The 19,614-nt window shown below is 31.5% G+C and overlaps 1 protein-coding gene across 1 annotated transcript in view; it reads left to right on the top strand.

Annotated features, from left to right (window-relative positions):
- The window catches only part of LOC113374762 (stress response protein nst1-like), a gene marked incomplete at its 5' end in the record, with an annotated part of 37,672 nt that extends 19,205 nt beyond the window's left edge, over positions 1-18,467 (top strand). Inside the window, 4 exon segments of the mRNA XM_026614733.1 lie at positions 4,727-4,938; positions 9,420-9,619; positions 15,140-15,267; positions 18,127-18,467. Coding sequence (XP_026470518.1) covers positions 4,727-4,938; positions 9,420-9,619; positions 15,140-15,267; positions 18,127-18,467 — 881 coding nt within the window.
- Positions 18,468-19,614: the final 1,147 nt, after the last annotated feature.

Here is a 19,614-nt window from a genome sequence, read left to right on the forward strand (position 1 = left end):
TTTATTATATAATAGGTTCCACAATATTACGGTCTCCTATTGAAATCCTTGATCATTTTTAATTTATTTCGCAAAATATCATTGTTATTAAGCTTATAATGAAAAGTTATGCTTAACTCGGTAGTTTCCTCATGTTTAGTAAATACGGTTATTGGATTGTTTAGAATTAACTTAGATTTAAGGAATGTGAAAACGAGCTTGTTGCAATTGACCCAATTATAATGTTAAGTCATATTGTAAACGTATTCAATTGATATCATTTTAATCCTTGTCAAAAGCCTTGCTAAATTGTGTATTGAACTATCGGGTGGCATCTAAGTAAGTGCGGATTTTTGCTAGAATCAAAGTCATTTTTTGCTATCTTTTATGCAGCATCATTATCATAAAACTTACAGGTTTTATTAGCAAAAAACTGAATCAGGTTCAATTTGACATCATCATAATCATTAAATTGTTTATCATTCAAGGAATTTTGTATAGATCGAAACAAATAGTAATCAGAAGGTGCATGGTTAAGATGATGGTGGATGTGGCAAAATATCCCAACAAGCTTCAGTTTTTTTTTGCCGAGTGGCCAAAGATATGTGATGTCAATAATGAAATAAATCGCCATTTCGATTTGTCAATTTAGCAGTTTGCCTTCAACTGCGTTATTTAATTTCGTTAGTTGCTCAATGTAAACATCAGATTGATCGGTGGTAAGAGTGATATCATCTAGACGACCAGAGCATTTTTTATCTTTGAGTAAAAATCACCAGAATGAGTACTAGCAAACCAATTTTGATACTGCCGTTTTTTAAGGCTTTATCACCATAAACAGCTAAAAAAAATTTGTGAACTTTAGATGCCGTTTTACCTTCGCAAAAATAAAGAAGCAAATATAACAAAAATTTTCGATTTGATTTTTCATCTTCAACGCCAAACGAAAACTACGCAATCGCAAAAAAAAACTCTTCTTTTACTGATTAACAACTCAGGGTATTTTACATTTGGACTACGTCAGCAACCTTAAAATTGAAACCGTCTGAGAGTAAAATCGCATTTACTCAGTTGCCAACCTAATAAAACTTAGAAATTCTAATATTAAAGTACTATATTAAATTGTTCTGTGAAACGTAAGAATGCTGTCTTATATTGATTATGACTTATGGTGGAATCGCGTGCCGTTCTGCCGTGTGTGTTCCTTACCAAATCCTTATTGCTAATGTGTGTGATTTGAAAAATCTCATCGTATATTATTTTCAAGTGACATGTTCGAAATTAACATAGTATATTTTTGGTAATTTATTATAGAAACTAACGCAAATTTCATATTTGATACATAGCCATTTAAATAACTTTAATTTACATTTTTACTTGACTATTGGTAATATGTATGCTATGCATTATATACATTTTATTTTTAATTTTGTTACAATATTTTTTACCGGTTTCTTATCGACTGACGCATATGACTGATATGGCGACTAACGTGTTAAAAATTTTTTTACGCATATTAAAATTGATATCTCTGATTTGAAGAAAAAAATGCATTTATATTATAAAAATACATCAAAACCAAAAGTGGAATTTCTGTTTTATTTCAGATATTTTCACATCTGTTTGAAGTGAAAGAAAAAAATATTGTCGTTAGTAAGGACGTTTTATAAAATCCTTGATCTTTTTATTTAGCATACATTTACTAATTATGCATTCCGATTTGCCATTGTATATTATTGTATTATAGAATGATATTTAATCGATGAAAATATTTTATTATATTAACCCAGCCTGAATAATAATATTGATTGATTTACAGGAATTTTTGATTAACTAACAGCATTCTCTTGCAGCATTTTGTCTCGCTCTGCTTTGTGTTTGTGTCGTTTGAATTTATGAACTGTTTTATTTGTTTTAATTTATATTATTTATATTATAAATGTTATCTATTTTATTCTGATAAGATGTATTTTCTGTTCTATTCGTGTGCGGCTCCACAACACAGATGTTAGACGTTCAACGAACTTCGATGCCGAAAACAACGACCCAGGTTCGGAAATTTGAACTTTCGAAATTCGACTTTTGTATTTTAGATAGTAGTTATATTGTGTATTTTTTCCATAATCTTACATACTTGTGATTTTTGTACCGATTTAGAACATTTAGATCTGATTTCAATTCCCAGTTGTGAAAATATTAACTATTTAATTCTAATGTTGATTGTATTTATTCATGATCTAATATTTAACTTAACATACCAAGTATTGAACTTCATAATCAATTTCATATTCTACAATAAGTCTGACTTTTTTTCTGCATGTCACTATGATTTGGGCGTTTTTTGCCTTCAAACTTTTCTTTTTCTTATTTTTATTTTATTTTCAATAAGTAGATATCTTGATTATATATTTAGGGGCCAATTTTCGGATAAATTAGAAATGTTAGGGTATTGCTATGTTGCGGGTCAAAAAGCTATGTATTTGCTGTGCGATCAGGTGTTTTTCACATAAAACCTAACCTCCAAAAGACACAAATGTCACATATGTGCAAAACGCCTGATGGCACAACAAATTCATAGCTTTTTTGCAGCTTGTGACTACCAACTCATACGATCATAGACCTGTATCATAGTGTCACCATATTTTTTTTTATTCGAGATTGGCTCGTCAGTTTAATTTATTATATTTTACATTATAATGATCAGATTTATTTTGTAATTGGCAGATATTTTTGCTCGCATTTAATAACTAAATTCATTTTTATTTTACCATATATAGAAAGAAGTCTCATTACTTAGCTGAGCTGAACTATTTGCCATTAATACTCTGACAATTAATATATTTATAGTATGTGTGTGTATTATTATTGTGAATTTTTAGATATTTTATATAGTATATTTGTATTCGAACGAACTGAAGCCTTTGTACTGATGCAATTAACACAGAAATTTTCATATAAAAATAATTTAGATAAAACATTACCAGAAAGTTTATTTTCTTGTTACGATTTTTTAAGTTTCTAAATTTATGTTAGAGATTCATAGCTTTTCAATAATAATCATATGAAAGTAAGTTATGTGGCGGTGCTAGGGGCTTGGTAACAGTTCTTTTTAAATAATATATCTAGAAATCCTCTGATTATATTTCTATGAAATAGAGGTAAATAGATGTTTTATCTATTCCTCTAACAAATAAAAGTGAAAATAATTTCATAACTATTGTTCATTATTTTACAATAAATTATTTTCTAGAAAAAATCCGGTATTAAAATTTACCCCGTGTTTAGGGCTAGTTGTAACATCTACCGGGGCAAGTATTATCGACAAAATAGAACAACAATACCTCAGATAATTTCTTATTTACTTATTTAAAAAAAAGATTTGCTTGTAATTCTTTTTATAAATCAACGTAAACTATAATTAATACAAATAAAATATAAAATGTCACCTATAATATAATTTTTTATCATAAATCAACGTAAACTATAATTATTATAATAATACAAATAAAATCTATAGTATCTCTTGTAACAGAATTTACATGTGCCCACATCCTACAAACTATATAATTCATTCAATCTTCTTCACTTGAATCTGTATATAATTTTTGTAAATTACGACTAGCCACAAGGTTTTGTTTCAACAAACCCCAGGTGTGATTTTTTTACATTAATTAAGATAACTTAAATAATATAACAATCACAAAAATTATTACACATTATTAAAGTTTGATAAATTTTAAACGAAAGAAGATATATAAAATTCAAAATTAGTCGATAATAATAACGCTAACCGAAATTGTAAATGATATAAATGATAGTTCAATTTTATGTCACCTGTCAGAAATGACGCACCTGCACAGTTCTGTTTACTGCATCGGCCTGCGGGACAGTAACTATGACAATATTATGCAGTTCGGTTTACATGTCCAATCGAGACAAAACATGCTTTAATATCGTTTAAGATCCTATTAAAAAACACTTGTTACTACTTACTCTGTTACAAAAAAATTCTAGCACACCCACATACATTTCTTCTTTTTTCAATTAAATCTGGCAAAAGCGCATTGATTTATTCAATTCTGTAAATCATAATAAATTACACATAAACTACATAATGTGAAAAGCAAATATGGTAAATCATAAGATATTTTTTTTATTTTTTTTTATTTTTATTCTGCAATCTATGAAAATAATTACATTTAGGAATCATAAGACATATATGTTGTTCTTGTATATAAATTGACAATAACTTCCTAGCATTGTGTTACTTATTTATGGACCTTATCTGTCGTAAAAAAGACCAATGTTATGGCAAGGGTATGCTACGTTTCAGTTTTCATACAAAATGGTACTAAATACTGTCAAAATGCCTTGTATTTGCTGTACATAAGGCATTTGACACATAAAATGCAACTTCACTCATATGTTATCAAGCCATGTTTCAAAGATCTAGTTATGATAACATAGTTTTTTTTTTACATTAATACGTTTTCTAGGCCAGGTTTTCTGTCTAAAACGCCTGACTGCACAACAATCACATAGCATTTGACAGTATTTAGTACCATTTTGTATGAAAACTGCTACAAAACATAGCATTAACATAACATCGGTCTATCTTACGACAAAATCTTCCCCGTATTTTTTCAACATTTTGTATCCAATTTATCTACTACATATTAGTACACTCGCTTCATTTGACATATATGAATTTTTTTCTATCCATCTAACTATTTCCAATCCGATTCAGGTGGTGCTTCGGCGGCCGGGTCTCGCGACCGTCCCGCGACGGACGAGCGACTGCGGCACGTTCGCGACAGGCAGCAGGAAGAACGCCAGCGTCGGCTCGAGGAGCTGAGGGCCCAAGCGTTGGCCGCGCAGAGGTTCAGGGAACAGAAAGAGGAAGAGAGGAGGAAACGGATCGAGGAGATGCGGCTGAGGGATAATGACAGGCGCTCTCAGGTGAGAATATATTATATATATATATTTTTTTATTACTCACTTTTATTTAGCAATCAGAAATACATAAACATTCTTATAAGCTAAAATGACAATATTTTAAGAGCGATGTCTAAGAAGAACTCCAATGAGAACTTCTCAGAATTATATGATTTTATATTAGACCTAATCGAAGACTAAGTCGAAAGGCCATTGTCGTTTCAATCTCCTCATTCCAAAAGGTTGAGTAATGTCAACTATAGAAGGGTTCGAATGTGAGTCCAGTTTGCGCATGTATTTTTCCTTGAATTCTTTGAACGTTAATTGCACCGTTTTCATATTGAGGTCCCTGTGAATGGTTTCATTTGTCACGTACCACGGAGAATTAAGAATTGCACGTAAAATTTTTGACTGAGTTCTCTGCATTATAGCTATATTAGATTTGTAAGCGCATCCCCAGAGCTCAATTCCGTAGGTCCAGATTGGTTTAATAATTGATTTATATAGCAGCAACTTATATATATTATATGAATATAAAAAGTTTAGACTTTATTTGCTATTGCACAAGATGACAATTAAGTAAAAAAAGAATAAGAATTTAAAATATCGTTTCGCTTACTACCAGAGATATCTAAAGCGAGATACATACGTTCAGTCAGGAAATTGTCTAAATTCTTAAGAAAGCTCCATCAATAATAGTGATGTGTTCGAGCTGATACTGAAGAACAAAACCATTCTTCTTGGGTTTTATATATTAATTTCGCAATAGAATATGGAAGTAAAACAATGAAATAATAAATTTTATTTTTTATTCAACTTTTGACATTTTTTTCGTATGAAAAGCTCTAAAACAATCATCTACATGTAATGGTACATAACCGTTAGTTTCGGTCAGCAGTGTTCGGCCATAAAAAAACTCGTGATCGGTCAACAAAGTGTTACATATGGTTTTATTTTTAACTTCCCGTAGGGCAAGTTACAGTAATCGCAAAAAAATCGAAAATGAAAATTTTTATTTATCTTTACGTTTCAAAACCTTCTGAACATTTTGGCATACCTTAAAAAAATTGATGTATGTGTGTGTGTATGTGTGTATGTGTGCGGATACAAATTTTCGTCGACGATTTCGGGAACACGGATAAAGCGATTTGAATAATTCAAAAAACATTCGATTCGTATTGATAAGTAGACCTGCTGATTAGTTTTTGGCGCAGGCAGGTCTAGCCGTTCCGAAGATATGGGGCAAAAAATGCCAAAAACGGTAACCCAGTTTTTAAGAGAACGGAGCGTCCGATTTGAGTAATTCAAACAACATGTTACTTGTATTAACAAGATGAAGAACTGATCAAATTTTCATGAAGCCAGGTCTAGCGCTTTTGGATATCTTGTAAAAAAAGTAAAAAAAATGCCATTTGGCGGTCAAAAATGATCATTAGACATATGCACATCAAATTATCAGATATTTTATAGAGATTTTAATAATGAGTATAATTTTTTTTACATTCCTATGGGTTTCGTACCAATGTTTACGCTTCGATATTTTGTCTCTATGCAGTTAAAGCAGTACGATTGCTTTGAAAAAAAGTTCAAAATTTCCAAAATATGTCAAAATAATGAAAACATTTTTTTTTTCAAAAAAAAGTAATTTTTTGTCAAATTTATAGTTTCTCAAAAATCTAATTTTTTCGAAGTAAATTTTTTTCAACGATGTTAATCGTTTTTAAAAAACTAATAATTTTTGGTACGGGAAGTCCAGCAATTTGCCCTAAGGCACGATGCCATGCGCCCCACTAGTTATTCATCGTTATTGCCACTCTACTAACTTTCCAAAACAGCGTGAACTAAATCATCACTTACATCAGAATCAGTTGTTATAACAACCCTCCTGTATCAATAACTTAATTTTTATGGAATTGCTGACATACATATTTTTCTTGATCAGCTGAATGGCAACCTATATACATATCTGTAGCAATAAATACTGCTGAGGTCTACTACTAATCTGTCTTGCCTATAAAATTATTTGGATTTTAATTACCTTGAAGATATATAGCAACTATGGATAAAAAAATTAAAGCTTACGTTTCTTAAACAGCACGACATTTTTAGATGTTAAATTTGTTTTCTTATTAATATTATTTATGACGACGATGTATTATGGTTTTGATTTTCATTAAATCTAGATTTCGACATAACCTTGACATTGGTTGTTTGATATTTGAAGTATAGAATGAAAGATATCACGTGACGAGGCGATCTCGATCAATCATATCAACTCGTTTAGAATGACCACTTCGATGGCCAATGACCAATCAGTATTTTTTACGTAACGCACTTCCGTCCTAATGATGGTTTTTTTGGCTGAGTTTACCCCCTCGTTGCGCCTAAAGAAGTTTTACTTCAAAAAATATTGAGAAAACGTCTATGTCTGCATCTTTATTTCCCTATCTCCGTGTATGGCATTTTCCACGCATCAAACAAAATTCCAAATAATCACGTCAAACAATATTAATTGCATTAAAATACACTTCCTGGTGTATTTTTGCTCTTATTATGTTATCATAAAAGCTTTTAACGTAACGACAAATTGTGTTTATCGCTTTGAAACAGCCTTCTGCGTTCCAGAATAAAGATGCAAGATATTGATATAAATTGAACATGTCGCAAATCACTTGAGTGCGATGTGAACTAGATATGACAAAGTGTCAAAGGATTTGAGCACATGGGAGCTAACCATAACAGATCATACATAGCAGATCTTGTAAGATCTGCATTTAGATTACTGCGAAACTCCATTACGTCTGGGAAATGCTAACGATTATGTAGTCAATATAAATGATTGATAGTTCGCAAATAGAGAACTATTATTTTAATAAATGATATTCTTCCTATATTTATAAATGATATCCTTCTATAGTTGGAAAGATTTTTTTTTTCATGAACCGTACTATAATGTTATTTAAAGCTTAAATACGGATTGATATTATTCTTTTTGCTTTTTAATTGATAAACAACTTAAACGTGTTTTTCTCATTAAAAAAACATAATCATAACAACACAAAATTAATCTTTTTTAAGTGCCATGTGTCACATGAGATTTCGGTCAATTGATCCATTTTCTTGCAACATTGCAGAATGTCTAATTTACATTGTAAATATTTATTACTATTTGTGATTTTAATTGAGTTCGATTTCGGCATCACATTCATTTTGGCCAAGCTCGATATCAAGCATTAAATTTTTCTTTGAGGCTATAGATCTTAACGATAACTATGTGAAAGCCGCCTTTCGTGGTAATTGCTGCATAACAGACAAATTATTACTATTAGATACTCATATTTAATACATATATAGTAAATAGATATTTGAAGAAATGTGGTTAACTACGGGGTTGCTCTATCATAGAAATTATAAATTCTATCAAACAAATTATAAATGTAAACACAGCTCAATGAACCCATACTCTTCTGATCGATATAGTAAAAAAAACTGATTTTAACAGAAAGTTGTCCTTTATTATGAGAAATCATAACGTATCGACATTTTGAATGATTTTGCATATACAGAATTTCAGCAGATATTTAATTTTTTTCCAATCATAACCTTTTATGGGCTCTCGTAACTTTCAGGTCACATTCCAATTTTTTCGGCAATTCACCAAACAATAATGTTTTTTTTTATTTATAAATTCTAATTCTATAACATTGTCGGGAAAACCAATATTAATATTCATGACCTTTGCTAGGCTTTTCAACCAAAAATCATTATTAAAATATATCGAATAAGTAATTTGATAATACTAATAACCATTGTAGCGTTAGTTGCTTTCTCATAAAAAATATTAAATTATAAATGTCAGTCAGCTAATCACAGCTCAAAGAACACATGATCCTATGATCGATATAGTAAAAAAACTGATTTTAACAGAAAATTACTCTTTATTATGAGAATATTTTATTATTAGCATTTTGCATATACAGAATTTCAGCAGTTTTTCGTATTATTTTCAAGAATGGGTTCTATGGGCTTTCGTAACTTTCAAGTGACATGCAGGTCACATTCAAAATTTTAGTATTTCACCAAATAAACATGGCCTTTTTCGTGATTTATAAATCTTAATTCTATAACGTTGCGAAGATAACAAATATCAATATTCATGGCCTTTAGTAGACTTTTCAACCTGTAATAACATTTTCATACTCAGAAGTGCGAACATCATAGGCCGCTGTGACTTGAAAGTCACATAATTCATTAATACCAATAAAGTTGGTAAAACTAAATTTTTTGTATTTTATTTGCATATACAGGCTTATATTTACTGATTTTGTGTTTACCTAATTCTTTGGATTTAAAACAAAAATTCGGCCCATAAAGGATTAACCAAAACTCATGGTTTATTGGCAGACCATAGATCTGTATTTTCCATACACTGCCTGTTCTAATTTTTTCTTGTACATTGTAATATTTACCTATCTCATTTTCCAATGTGTCCATCCTAATTCTAGGTCGAAGAACGCAAGAAGGCGATCTGGGAAGCAGAGCGCGACCGACGCGAGGCGATTCTGCGCAAGAACCAGGAACGCGAGGCCAGGATGGAAACGAAGCGCAGGAACGACCGCAGCAATATCGTCTTCGCGTTCGGAAGCTCGACGCCGCGTATGCTCGAACCAGCAGACACTGGTGGATCCTTCTGGGGACATAGAAGGTCAGTAGTAAATGATAATTGATATTGATATACATTGTTTTGTAAATAGCTTTGAAGTATTTTTGATTTGTGCACTAATAGTCCAGACATTATAGTAAGTTCACCTCGGAATTCGAGATACCCAGCTGTAAGTCTGTAAATACTTGTATATTGACACCTTAAAGTTGTCCATATGTGGGTTACTACCATATGTAGTTTTGAGACAACTTTTAAATGTCAATATATAAGTATTTACAGGCTTACAACTGGGTATCTCGAATTTCGAGATTCTTACCTAATTTAAGCTTAAATGACTGGACTATAACCTTATTAATTTTTTTAACTACTATCATAAGACTAACCGAATCCAACTTTGCAATCTGATGACTAATAACAAATAAAGTCAACTGATGTATAATTATGCTTCATGAACCACCATACTCCGAAAAACTATTTGTGATTTGTTGTTTTTGTAATGTAAACGTATCCATAACTTGACGTACATACAGGCCAAATCTCAGATAAAATATTTGTTATGTTACGGGGGTCTATATTTGTATTTATTGGTAGTAACGAATTGCCAAAAAGCTATTAGTCCAGTCATTTAAGCTTACATTAGGTAAGAAGCTCGGAATTCGAAATATGACTTTTGTTACTGTCAACTCATACAAATATACCCCCGTATAATATTTCTATTTTATTCGAGATTCGCCCTATAGTTATAAAAAATACATTTTCGAAATTCAGTCCATCTTCATGTATTTATTTCCTTCGCACGTAACGAATACAAACATGGAACGTGCGATGTTGAGTGATAAATGCAGTTTCTTGCCTAAAGCAGGCACAAATATTTACATCTTTTAACCTAAAACTATAAAGCATGTGTTGGCCCAAAATTTTGTTTCTTTTTAACCGAAATTATCTAAACGTACTAAGGAATAATCAGCAATTGTAATATAAATTAGGCGGCGTGTGAAAGATAAATTTGAAATAGGTTGAGCCATCGAATGTTTTATTTATTGCTAAATATTTCTTAAAATCCTTGTATTAGTATATAATCCATGTTTAATTAATATATCAACCCTTTCGCTACAAGCGTCGTCTATAGACGACATCCTGACCTTGAGATGACCTGCGTACACGAATGTCGCCTTAACATTTATCACTCTTGGTTAAATTATTGAGAATTCTAATTTGGAAAATATTTATTATTCTAGAATTTTCACAATTTTTACCTTTGTTTTTATTATTACTTGCCTTGTATTTTTCCCTCATTTTCAAGTTCAAGTTTTTTTCAATTAAAAAAAAGATATATTTTAATATATAATATGTATACTACATAATGGTACATTGGTCTTCTCTTGGGTACAAATATTTTTTCATTAGATATTTTTTATGTCAGTACATCTATATGTAATATAAAAATAGAAAACAGTGTATTATATTCATGGGACAAAAACAAGAATAGTTTCGACCATTCTTAAAAAAATTCACATACCAATATTTATCGAAATAGAAAGGGTTCTAATTATATCTATGGGTGGATAATTTGGATGGCGTTTTTCCCTCATTTTCATCAATTTCTGATATTAAAATATCTCTGTTTAATTTTTGAGCCAAAAAGTATCTTTTTCATGTTCGACTTACGTGTTCATAAATGCATTTTCGTTATGTTTTTCTTAAGTTTTTTAACCTTTCGGTTCTATGTTTACTTGCCTGTGTTTCTATTTATAAACCAGAACGTTCCTCGTACATAAATATCGACGTAGCGTAAACAGTTACGAAAAATATCCGCGTTTGTGCTTACAAGTTGTATTTTTATTTATAGATGTATTTGATTAAAAATGACATTTGATATGTTGCACTCTGGAAAAAATATCATTTTTGCAGCGGGGGAAATACCGTTTGCAATCTTGGTATTTCTTCATTGATGTGAGTAATTTCCGGAAAAGTAAATTTGAATTTGTAGTACTTAAAATAAAATTTAAAAAACTGCTAATAGTACGTTCAAATGTGAAATGCTGCAATAATTTCGTCGGGTGAATTTTGTAGTATAAAAACATATTGTGTCAGCACAGAGATTTAGGAGCCTATTCTCTCATAAAATGGAAATGTTATTGTAATGCGATGTTACGGGTCTGTCTTCGTATGAATTGGTCAATCAAAATAAAAATGTACTTGCTGTGCGATCAGGCGTTTCACAGTTTAACTCTAACCTACAAAACGCACAAACGTCAAATAACAATTTTATCATAAGTGCATCTTTTTAACGCCTTCTTGATAACTCTAACGTAATGTTAATTTTATGTGTAAAACGCCTGATCGCACAGCAAAAACATAGCTTTTTGACAGATCGTTACTACCAATTCATACGAAGATTGACCCATAACATAGTGTTACATTACATTTTTATTTTATCGGAGAATTGGCCCCTTACTTCAATCACTTTAATTCAGACAAAAAAAAAATTAATTTATTGAGATATTAAAATATTTATAGTCACATACTTGACTTAAAATTTAGAATCACATACTTAACATGTTATTAAAATTGATAAATTTAGTTATTGAAATTAACCTTATCACTGCGAGCGTCGTCTATAGGCGACATCCACTTGACGTTATCCAATGTGACGAATTTTGCTTTAATATTTATCACTTTGAGTTAAATCTTTTAGAATTCTAATTTCTAATTGGTTTGCAATTTTTAATAAGTGTAATATTTAATTTTTAAATACATTTATATCGATAATGATTAGAAAATCTGAAAATATTTTATATAACAAATAATTGGTCGTTTTACTGACTTGTAAAGCTAAAAATTATTGAAAATAATCGCTTGACGTCCTGTATGTAAGAATATCGCCTGTTCGCGGCTTCCTATATAACGAATTTTGCTTCAATATTTATCACTCCAATTTAAATTTCATATAAATTTTTTTAGTAATGTTTAATTTTTAAATGCATCCATCGATAATTATTGGAAAATCGAAAAATATTTTGTGCAACAAATACTAGCCATTAGATTATTGATAATAATCGTTTCGCTACGAGGGTCATCTATGGACGACATCCGCTTGACTGCTTGTGTGCGCGAACGTCACCTATAGACGACAACCAGTGTGACGAATTTTGCTTCAATATTTATCACTCTGAATTAAATTATTGATGAATCCAATTTGTTACTGTAGTTTTTCGTTGTTTATAAGTGTAATTTTTAATTTTTAAGTACAACTATATCGATAATGATTAACAAATATACAAATCACTCCTGCGGAAAACACTCTCGTAGCGAAAGGATTAATTTAATAACTTAACACTGCCAATTTAAATCAATTCATTCGTACATTCATTTTTCACTTTCATATTCCTCATTATCAATTTAATTAGAACCTAATTTCGAATTTCGATAATTCTCACTTCCAAAATTTGATAAATTTCACGGTACGCGTCGATCTCCTTATCTGCACCTCATCCGACAATATCTCGGTAATATAATGCAATTTCGATGTTATTTCGATACGGCAATTAAGATCTCCCCGTTCAGTGATTTGCGGTGTTCCCAAACGTCAGTCTGCGCGGTAAGAGAGCGATAACGGTTCTAATTAAATTTACTCAAATTCGACCCAATTCACAAATGGACCGTGGATCGAAATTCCATGTAATAGACTGAAATACCGAAATTAAAACGAACTTCAACTCGACGCCCCCTAACGGACGCTTGTTTCATCACTTTACAATCTACTAAGTCTGTTTCTAATCGTATCAAATATTTACGCTTGCTGCATTCGGTTTTGATCTTCAAAGAACGCAAACGTAAGTTCTTGACTCTATCCTAAATAATTTAGATTTTTTTTTCATTTTGACTTGCATCTATAATATATTTTTATTAATTCGATGTTTGTATTAATATATAATGATTTTAATTAATAATTGCATTTATAGTTTAATATTATTTTTAAATCTTAGTGTATTCTTGTTATGAGTATGTATCCACTAATATTTTATATACGAGGTGTGTTCAAAAAGTACTAGAAATTTTTAATTTTCTCTAGTCTGGAGAGTCTCTTGTCAAAATTCATTGTGTTGGTATACATGTTGGTATGATGACATTTTTAGCTATCTTAACTGTTTACTTTGTCTGTGATAATCGCTAAGGTTTAACGTATTTGTTTGCCATTTTTGCTTGGTGGAAGAATTGAAGAGTCAAAGAATTCTCACTAAATTTTGCGTAAAAAATTAAATAAAGTGTTACAAAGTGTGTGAAATGTTACAAAAAGTCCATGGTGAGCCTGCTATAAAAAACAAGTGTTTACCCCGGTGGTCGCAAAAACGTTGATGATGAGGAACGCTCTGGTCAGCCCAACACGTCAGTGGAAAAAAGTGGAAAATATGGTTATAAATTATCGCCGACTCACAATTAGAGAAGCTCCTGATGAAGTTGGCATATGAATTGCCTCACTGTTTCAAATGTTTTGGGCATGAAACAAGTGGCAGTTAGATTTATTCCAAAACTGCTGACGCACCTGGTCACTCTTCGTTGCTTGTTGGTAATTTTTTTGCCATACCAATACTGTAGTCGTGCTCCATATTAAACAGATACGGCTCAAGTATCTGCATCAACATATCATATGGTAAACAAGTGTTTACCGGTGGTCGCAAAGACATTGATGACGAATATCTCACGAGCTCCGGTCGACCCAACACGTCAATAATCGATAAATATGTGAAAAAAGTGGAAAAAATGGTTATGAATTATCGCCGAATCACAATAAGAGAAGTTGCTGATGAAGTTGACATGTGAATTGCCCATTGTTTCAAATGTTTTGGACATGAAACAAGTGGCAGCTAGATTTATTCCAAAACTGCTGACGCACTTGGTCATTCATTGTTGCTTGTTCGCATTTTTTTTGCCATAAGCCATACGGTCCCCCAACCTCTATATTCAACAGATGCGGCTCTGGTTGACCTTTTCCTGTTTCCAATGTTGGACTAACCCATAAAAGGACTGCATTTTTCTCCTATTGTTTAAATAATCAGCAATAGCATGCATCGCAGAGCCATACAAACACGTCAAACCTTAGTGACTATCACAGACAAAGTAAACAGTGAATACAGTTGAAAATTTCATCATATTTTAGGGGAATATATACCACCGCAATAACAAAAAGTTTTGGCGATCAGACTCCCCAGACCCGAGAAATTTAAAACTTCCGAGTACTTTTTGAACACACCTCGTGCTACCACATAATTTAGTTCTGTGTGCTTTGAAGTTTATTAATCATGACAAGTTTATTAAATTTTTACAATTGTTTACAACACAGCATTCTAAGTAGAAACCACTCTCGGTTCACACAATATGTAACCAATTTCATCTTGTCATTATTCCAAATTCGAACATCTATTACCGCATGAACTTACTACAATCAGGCCCAAATCACGACGTTAAATTTATTTCATTCAATATCAATGTTATAATGTTTTACTGTTTCATATTGTTTATTTATTGGTTATTAATTTACTATTTGTGTTTTTAATTCAGAGCCACATCTACGACCAACGTGACGTTCACGGCGGCGCCTTTGACTAGGAGGTCATCAGAACGCGAGCTGGACGGAAGCAAAAAACGCGCCACGAGCGCAGGCGGACTGGACAGACAGCCAGGAGAAGGTCAGTTGGAAAATTATTTGTATTGTTTTGTTGCTTACTGCTTGGTTTGATTAGAGAAAAAGGAAAAATGTTAGATCGTTCGTACGAAACTGTCTTTTTTAAAAGTCAAGAAAATTGTTTGAAATAAGGTGGTCAGATCGTACATCGTTCAGGTTTTGGATCAATATAATATTACGTTGGGGAAAAAGAAATCTATCAATTTTCGGTAGATTTCATATAAAATATTGATCAAATAATTTCAGATTTATGCTCGTTGGAAATTTTTTTATCATATATTTTTTTGATGCACACTTATTTTTTCTCCTCAGTGCTACTCCAATACAATTCAGTAATTTTTATAAGTTATTATTTTAATATTATATATAGTATTATTTTTAGTACCACGACAGTTTCGTAGGTTAGATTTACAATAAAAAGCCATCGTTTATGCTTTTCATTTGTTTAAATATATTTTTATCAACAAATAATTTTTATTCAATGCATCATTATGTTTAGATAGTGAAATTTTGTTAGAAAAGTTTATAATATAACGACAATGAAATTACAATATACTAATAATATATACCCAAATTACCGCAGAATGTGTATTATGAATGTGTATTCCAACAGAACACATGCTAAAATAGTAGAGCATCGCTATTAACTCATAAATAACAAGTAGCAATATAATCCCATCGTATAAATACATTCTAACATGTGCACTATACATATTAAGTATTATTATGTGAAATACATACTCGATTGTATATATTTAATAATGCTCCAAATTATATTATAAAGACTTATCTGCAGTCGTTTCACGTACTTTTCCATGGCAAATTTATAAATGAAAGTAACTAAATTATTATTATAAAGAAATTCTGTCCTCTAGATCATCGTTTTATCAGACCGAATAAGTGATAGGATCTCTGGAAAACATATAGGTGCAACGTCGTTATATTAATAGAAATACATATAGAAAACATATAGGAATAAATAGCGATGATTTTTTATTGATCTATTAAACTAAGTAATAAAAGTTTGCCCATTAATTTTTCCCAATATTGGATGTTTTTACGTTTATGATTCGTAACGTTTTAATACCATTGATTTTTAAGCTCAAATATAATGACTTATTCGAATTTTTGATTATTTTGCTAGAATTACTATATTTACTGAAGTTGAGATACTTCACCGCATTTCGAATAACGTTGTAAATAACGTAGCAGGTATTGCAAAATATGATTCCACGTCGTTATTATTAAAATTGAGTATATATTTAACTTTTTAAACTTTAAATATTTTTCAACGATCTTAAACTATAGTGATTAACGAAAGATAATTAGTTTTTGCAGACTAAATAGTTTAGGTTGTTCGGAAAGTAATTTTTTCAAAACAAAGATTTTTAATTCATAATTTAACACATAAATGCTGTACTATTTTGCGATCTAATTGAGGAAGAAATGTGTAGGAAAATGCCTAATTGTTTCACTTTTTTAAATTGAGATTCAATTAAATTCAGAGAGAAAAAAGAGACTTCTACTAATATTTTAACTATTTACTTCAGATTAGTTTATAATAGTATTCAATCCAAAATTAAACTATTGGACCAATTCTCGGATAAAATAGCTATGTTATGTTACGGGTTTCTTATGTTGATTAGTCGCATAAGTTGATAGTCAAAACGAAACTGTGAAAAATGCCTATGTCTATGATGTATTTTCGAGCATTTTATTCAATTTCAACTACTAAATATAACCTCCAAATGTTTAAATTGTCTAAATATTAGTTAGACTTTTCTTATGTGTTACTTCCCGCAACAATTTGTTGCACCTACAAATAAAATTTGCGTGAAGTCAAACTAATATTATATTTTGACATTTGTGCCATTTGGAGGTTAGTTTTTAACAGTTGACATTGTGAAAAACGTTTGAATAAGCATCATAGACATATAGACCAGTCATCAAAAAAGCTCTTACCTCAAAAGTTTTCTGGAAATTTTGAAAATTGCTAATTTTATAGGTTTTGATATGAGCGGTCAAATACCGGGAGGTCCGAATGGCGGCGCGAGCTGCAAAGACTTTGCGGCGCACGTACGCTAAAACTACTGATTTTACAGAAAAAGTTATTGTAAAAATTATAGGAAATTTTGTCTAGTTTAATTTTGTATATAGATATTTTATTGCAACATGAGTCGGAAAAAAGATATCGTTAAAAAACTGATCTTTTACGCAATTTTTTCAATATGGCGGTAACGGCAAAAATTCGAGGTCGCAAAGTTGAAATTCGTAAAGATCACATTAAAATCTATAAAATCACTAATTTTCAAAACTCCCAGAAAACTTTTAAGGTATGACTACTGAATGACTGAACTGGTAGCTTTTTGGCAGTTACGGGACTACCAATTAATGCGTCTACTTAACATTAGAGACTTGTAATATAATACAGCTATTTTATCCGAGGACTGGCTTATACGTGTCTATAAATAAGATAAGTTGCCAGTACACCAGAACTAGTTTGGAAAATTTCAACGCGATAATTTTTATTTCGGATTTGCACCGAAGTTTTGGTTTTCAGTTTTCAGTTTTGGAAAGCTAATCGCATGTGATGATCTTTATAGTTGCAAATTCACGATATCGTTGAATCGATAAAAGTTCTAAAAATCAATTTTTGGCAAGCACTAGAACTATCAAAAATTTATTCTTTAGCCAGCACTTTGCCACCAATACCAAATTATTTTCCGAACAACCCAATAAAATTTTTATTACAATTTCTTACAACCCCAATTGCACGTTTACCGGACCTTTACCCCCGCATGCTTAAAAATTAAAAATTTCTATGAGTCTAACCTTTACCCCGAAACCTGATTTGCGACATCAGACCGTATGGCCACGTCCATGTACGAGGTGTTCAGTTGGACCGAGCAACCTGGTGCTGCCTCTAACCCTCCCGTGCGTCCGGTTAGACGCTCAGTGACTCCCGGTTCCGAACGATCCGGTTCTCTGCACAAACGTTACAGTCTGGCCGTAGCTCCTCACAGCACTATCGACCTGGACGCCGGTGAGTCTGGACATCAGCTTAAGTCGACTAAAAATCAGGCGATTTCCGCACCGTCGACACCGAACAGCAGACATTCGGCGGCTGTTGGTGCAATGTCGATGAGCGTGTGCGGTGAGCGTGGATTAATTGATACTTTTGGGGACCCGTGTAAAGGATATTGAAGGATTTTTTTTATTTTCATGAGTTTATCAGGCCACGGATGACTAGTAGCATGTTTGGAATTATTTAGTAATAGCTCGTGAATGCTCAGTTTTATTTTTATGGTATTCAAGACAAATCAATTATTGAATCGATCTATTATAGAACTCGATTTTTCAGTCAAGGTATTCTAAAAATTATAAAAGGGAAATAAATAAAGTGTATAATAAATCAGAAGCTGATAACGTTTACTTAAATAGGTCCACAAAATGAAATTTGTCTGTATTGGATGTGCGACATATGTGTTCCAATGATTTTTTTTACCGCTGATCACGAATCTAAAGTCAAATTTTGTGAATAATCTCCAAAAATTGGAGCAAAGTAAAAAAACAACAAAATCTCTAATCTAGAAATTTATCTACATGATAATTAAGGTACCGATTCTGCTCCATAACAGACAAATGTTATAACAAGGCAATGTTACGCTCCAACTTCTATACATTATGCTACTGAATCATACTGAATACTGTCGAAATGTCATGTGTTTGCTTTGCATTCAGGCGTTTTACACATAAACTGCGACGTCACTCGTATGTTATGAAGCTTAGTCAGAAAGTCCTGTTATCTAAGATCGCTTTTTGACATTTGTGCGGTTTCTAGGTTATGCTTACTATCTGACAACCTGAGAAAATCGCCTAACTGCACAGCAACGACATGGCTTTTGTCAATATTAGAACGAATTTGTATGGAAAGTTCTTCATAACATAGCCTTGCCATAACAGTTTTCGGTTATGCGGCCAATCGGTCCCTAAATCTTATAATTTCTATCGTTTTCCTGGCCCCTTTTTTAAATCACCTGTGGAATGGATTTCTTCATCTCTTTTTTCACCTCTGTGATATGTTTTTGTAGCTTTCAGCAACAATTTGCAAACATATTTACTAAAAATTGCCCTAAATAATCTGCAAACATATTGCATTTATCTGGAAAAAAATTCGTTGCAGAAATCCGTTGCACAGATCATTTAAGGAGATCAGGAAACGACAAGTTTATAAGATTTTAATTTTTATGTAAAAAATTTTTTTGATCGGAGATTTTGACGTTTCTTGTATTTGTTTTCGAATTTGGAGTTCAAAACTCCAATTTTTGACTTAATTTTTATAATCAATCCG

Source organism: Ctenocephalides felis, unplaced genomic scaffold (genome assembly GCF_003426905.1).
Source record: "Ctenocephalides felis isolate EL2017-DRISC unplaced genomic scaffold, ASM342690v1 CF-g0.4_SCAFFOLD_01886, whole genome shotgun sequence".
NCBI lineage: Eukaryota > Metazoa > Arthropoda > Insecta > Siphonaptera > Pulicidae > Ctenocephalides > Ctenocephalides felis.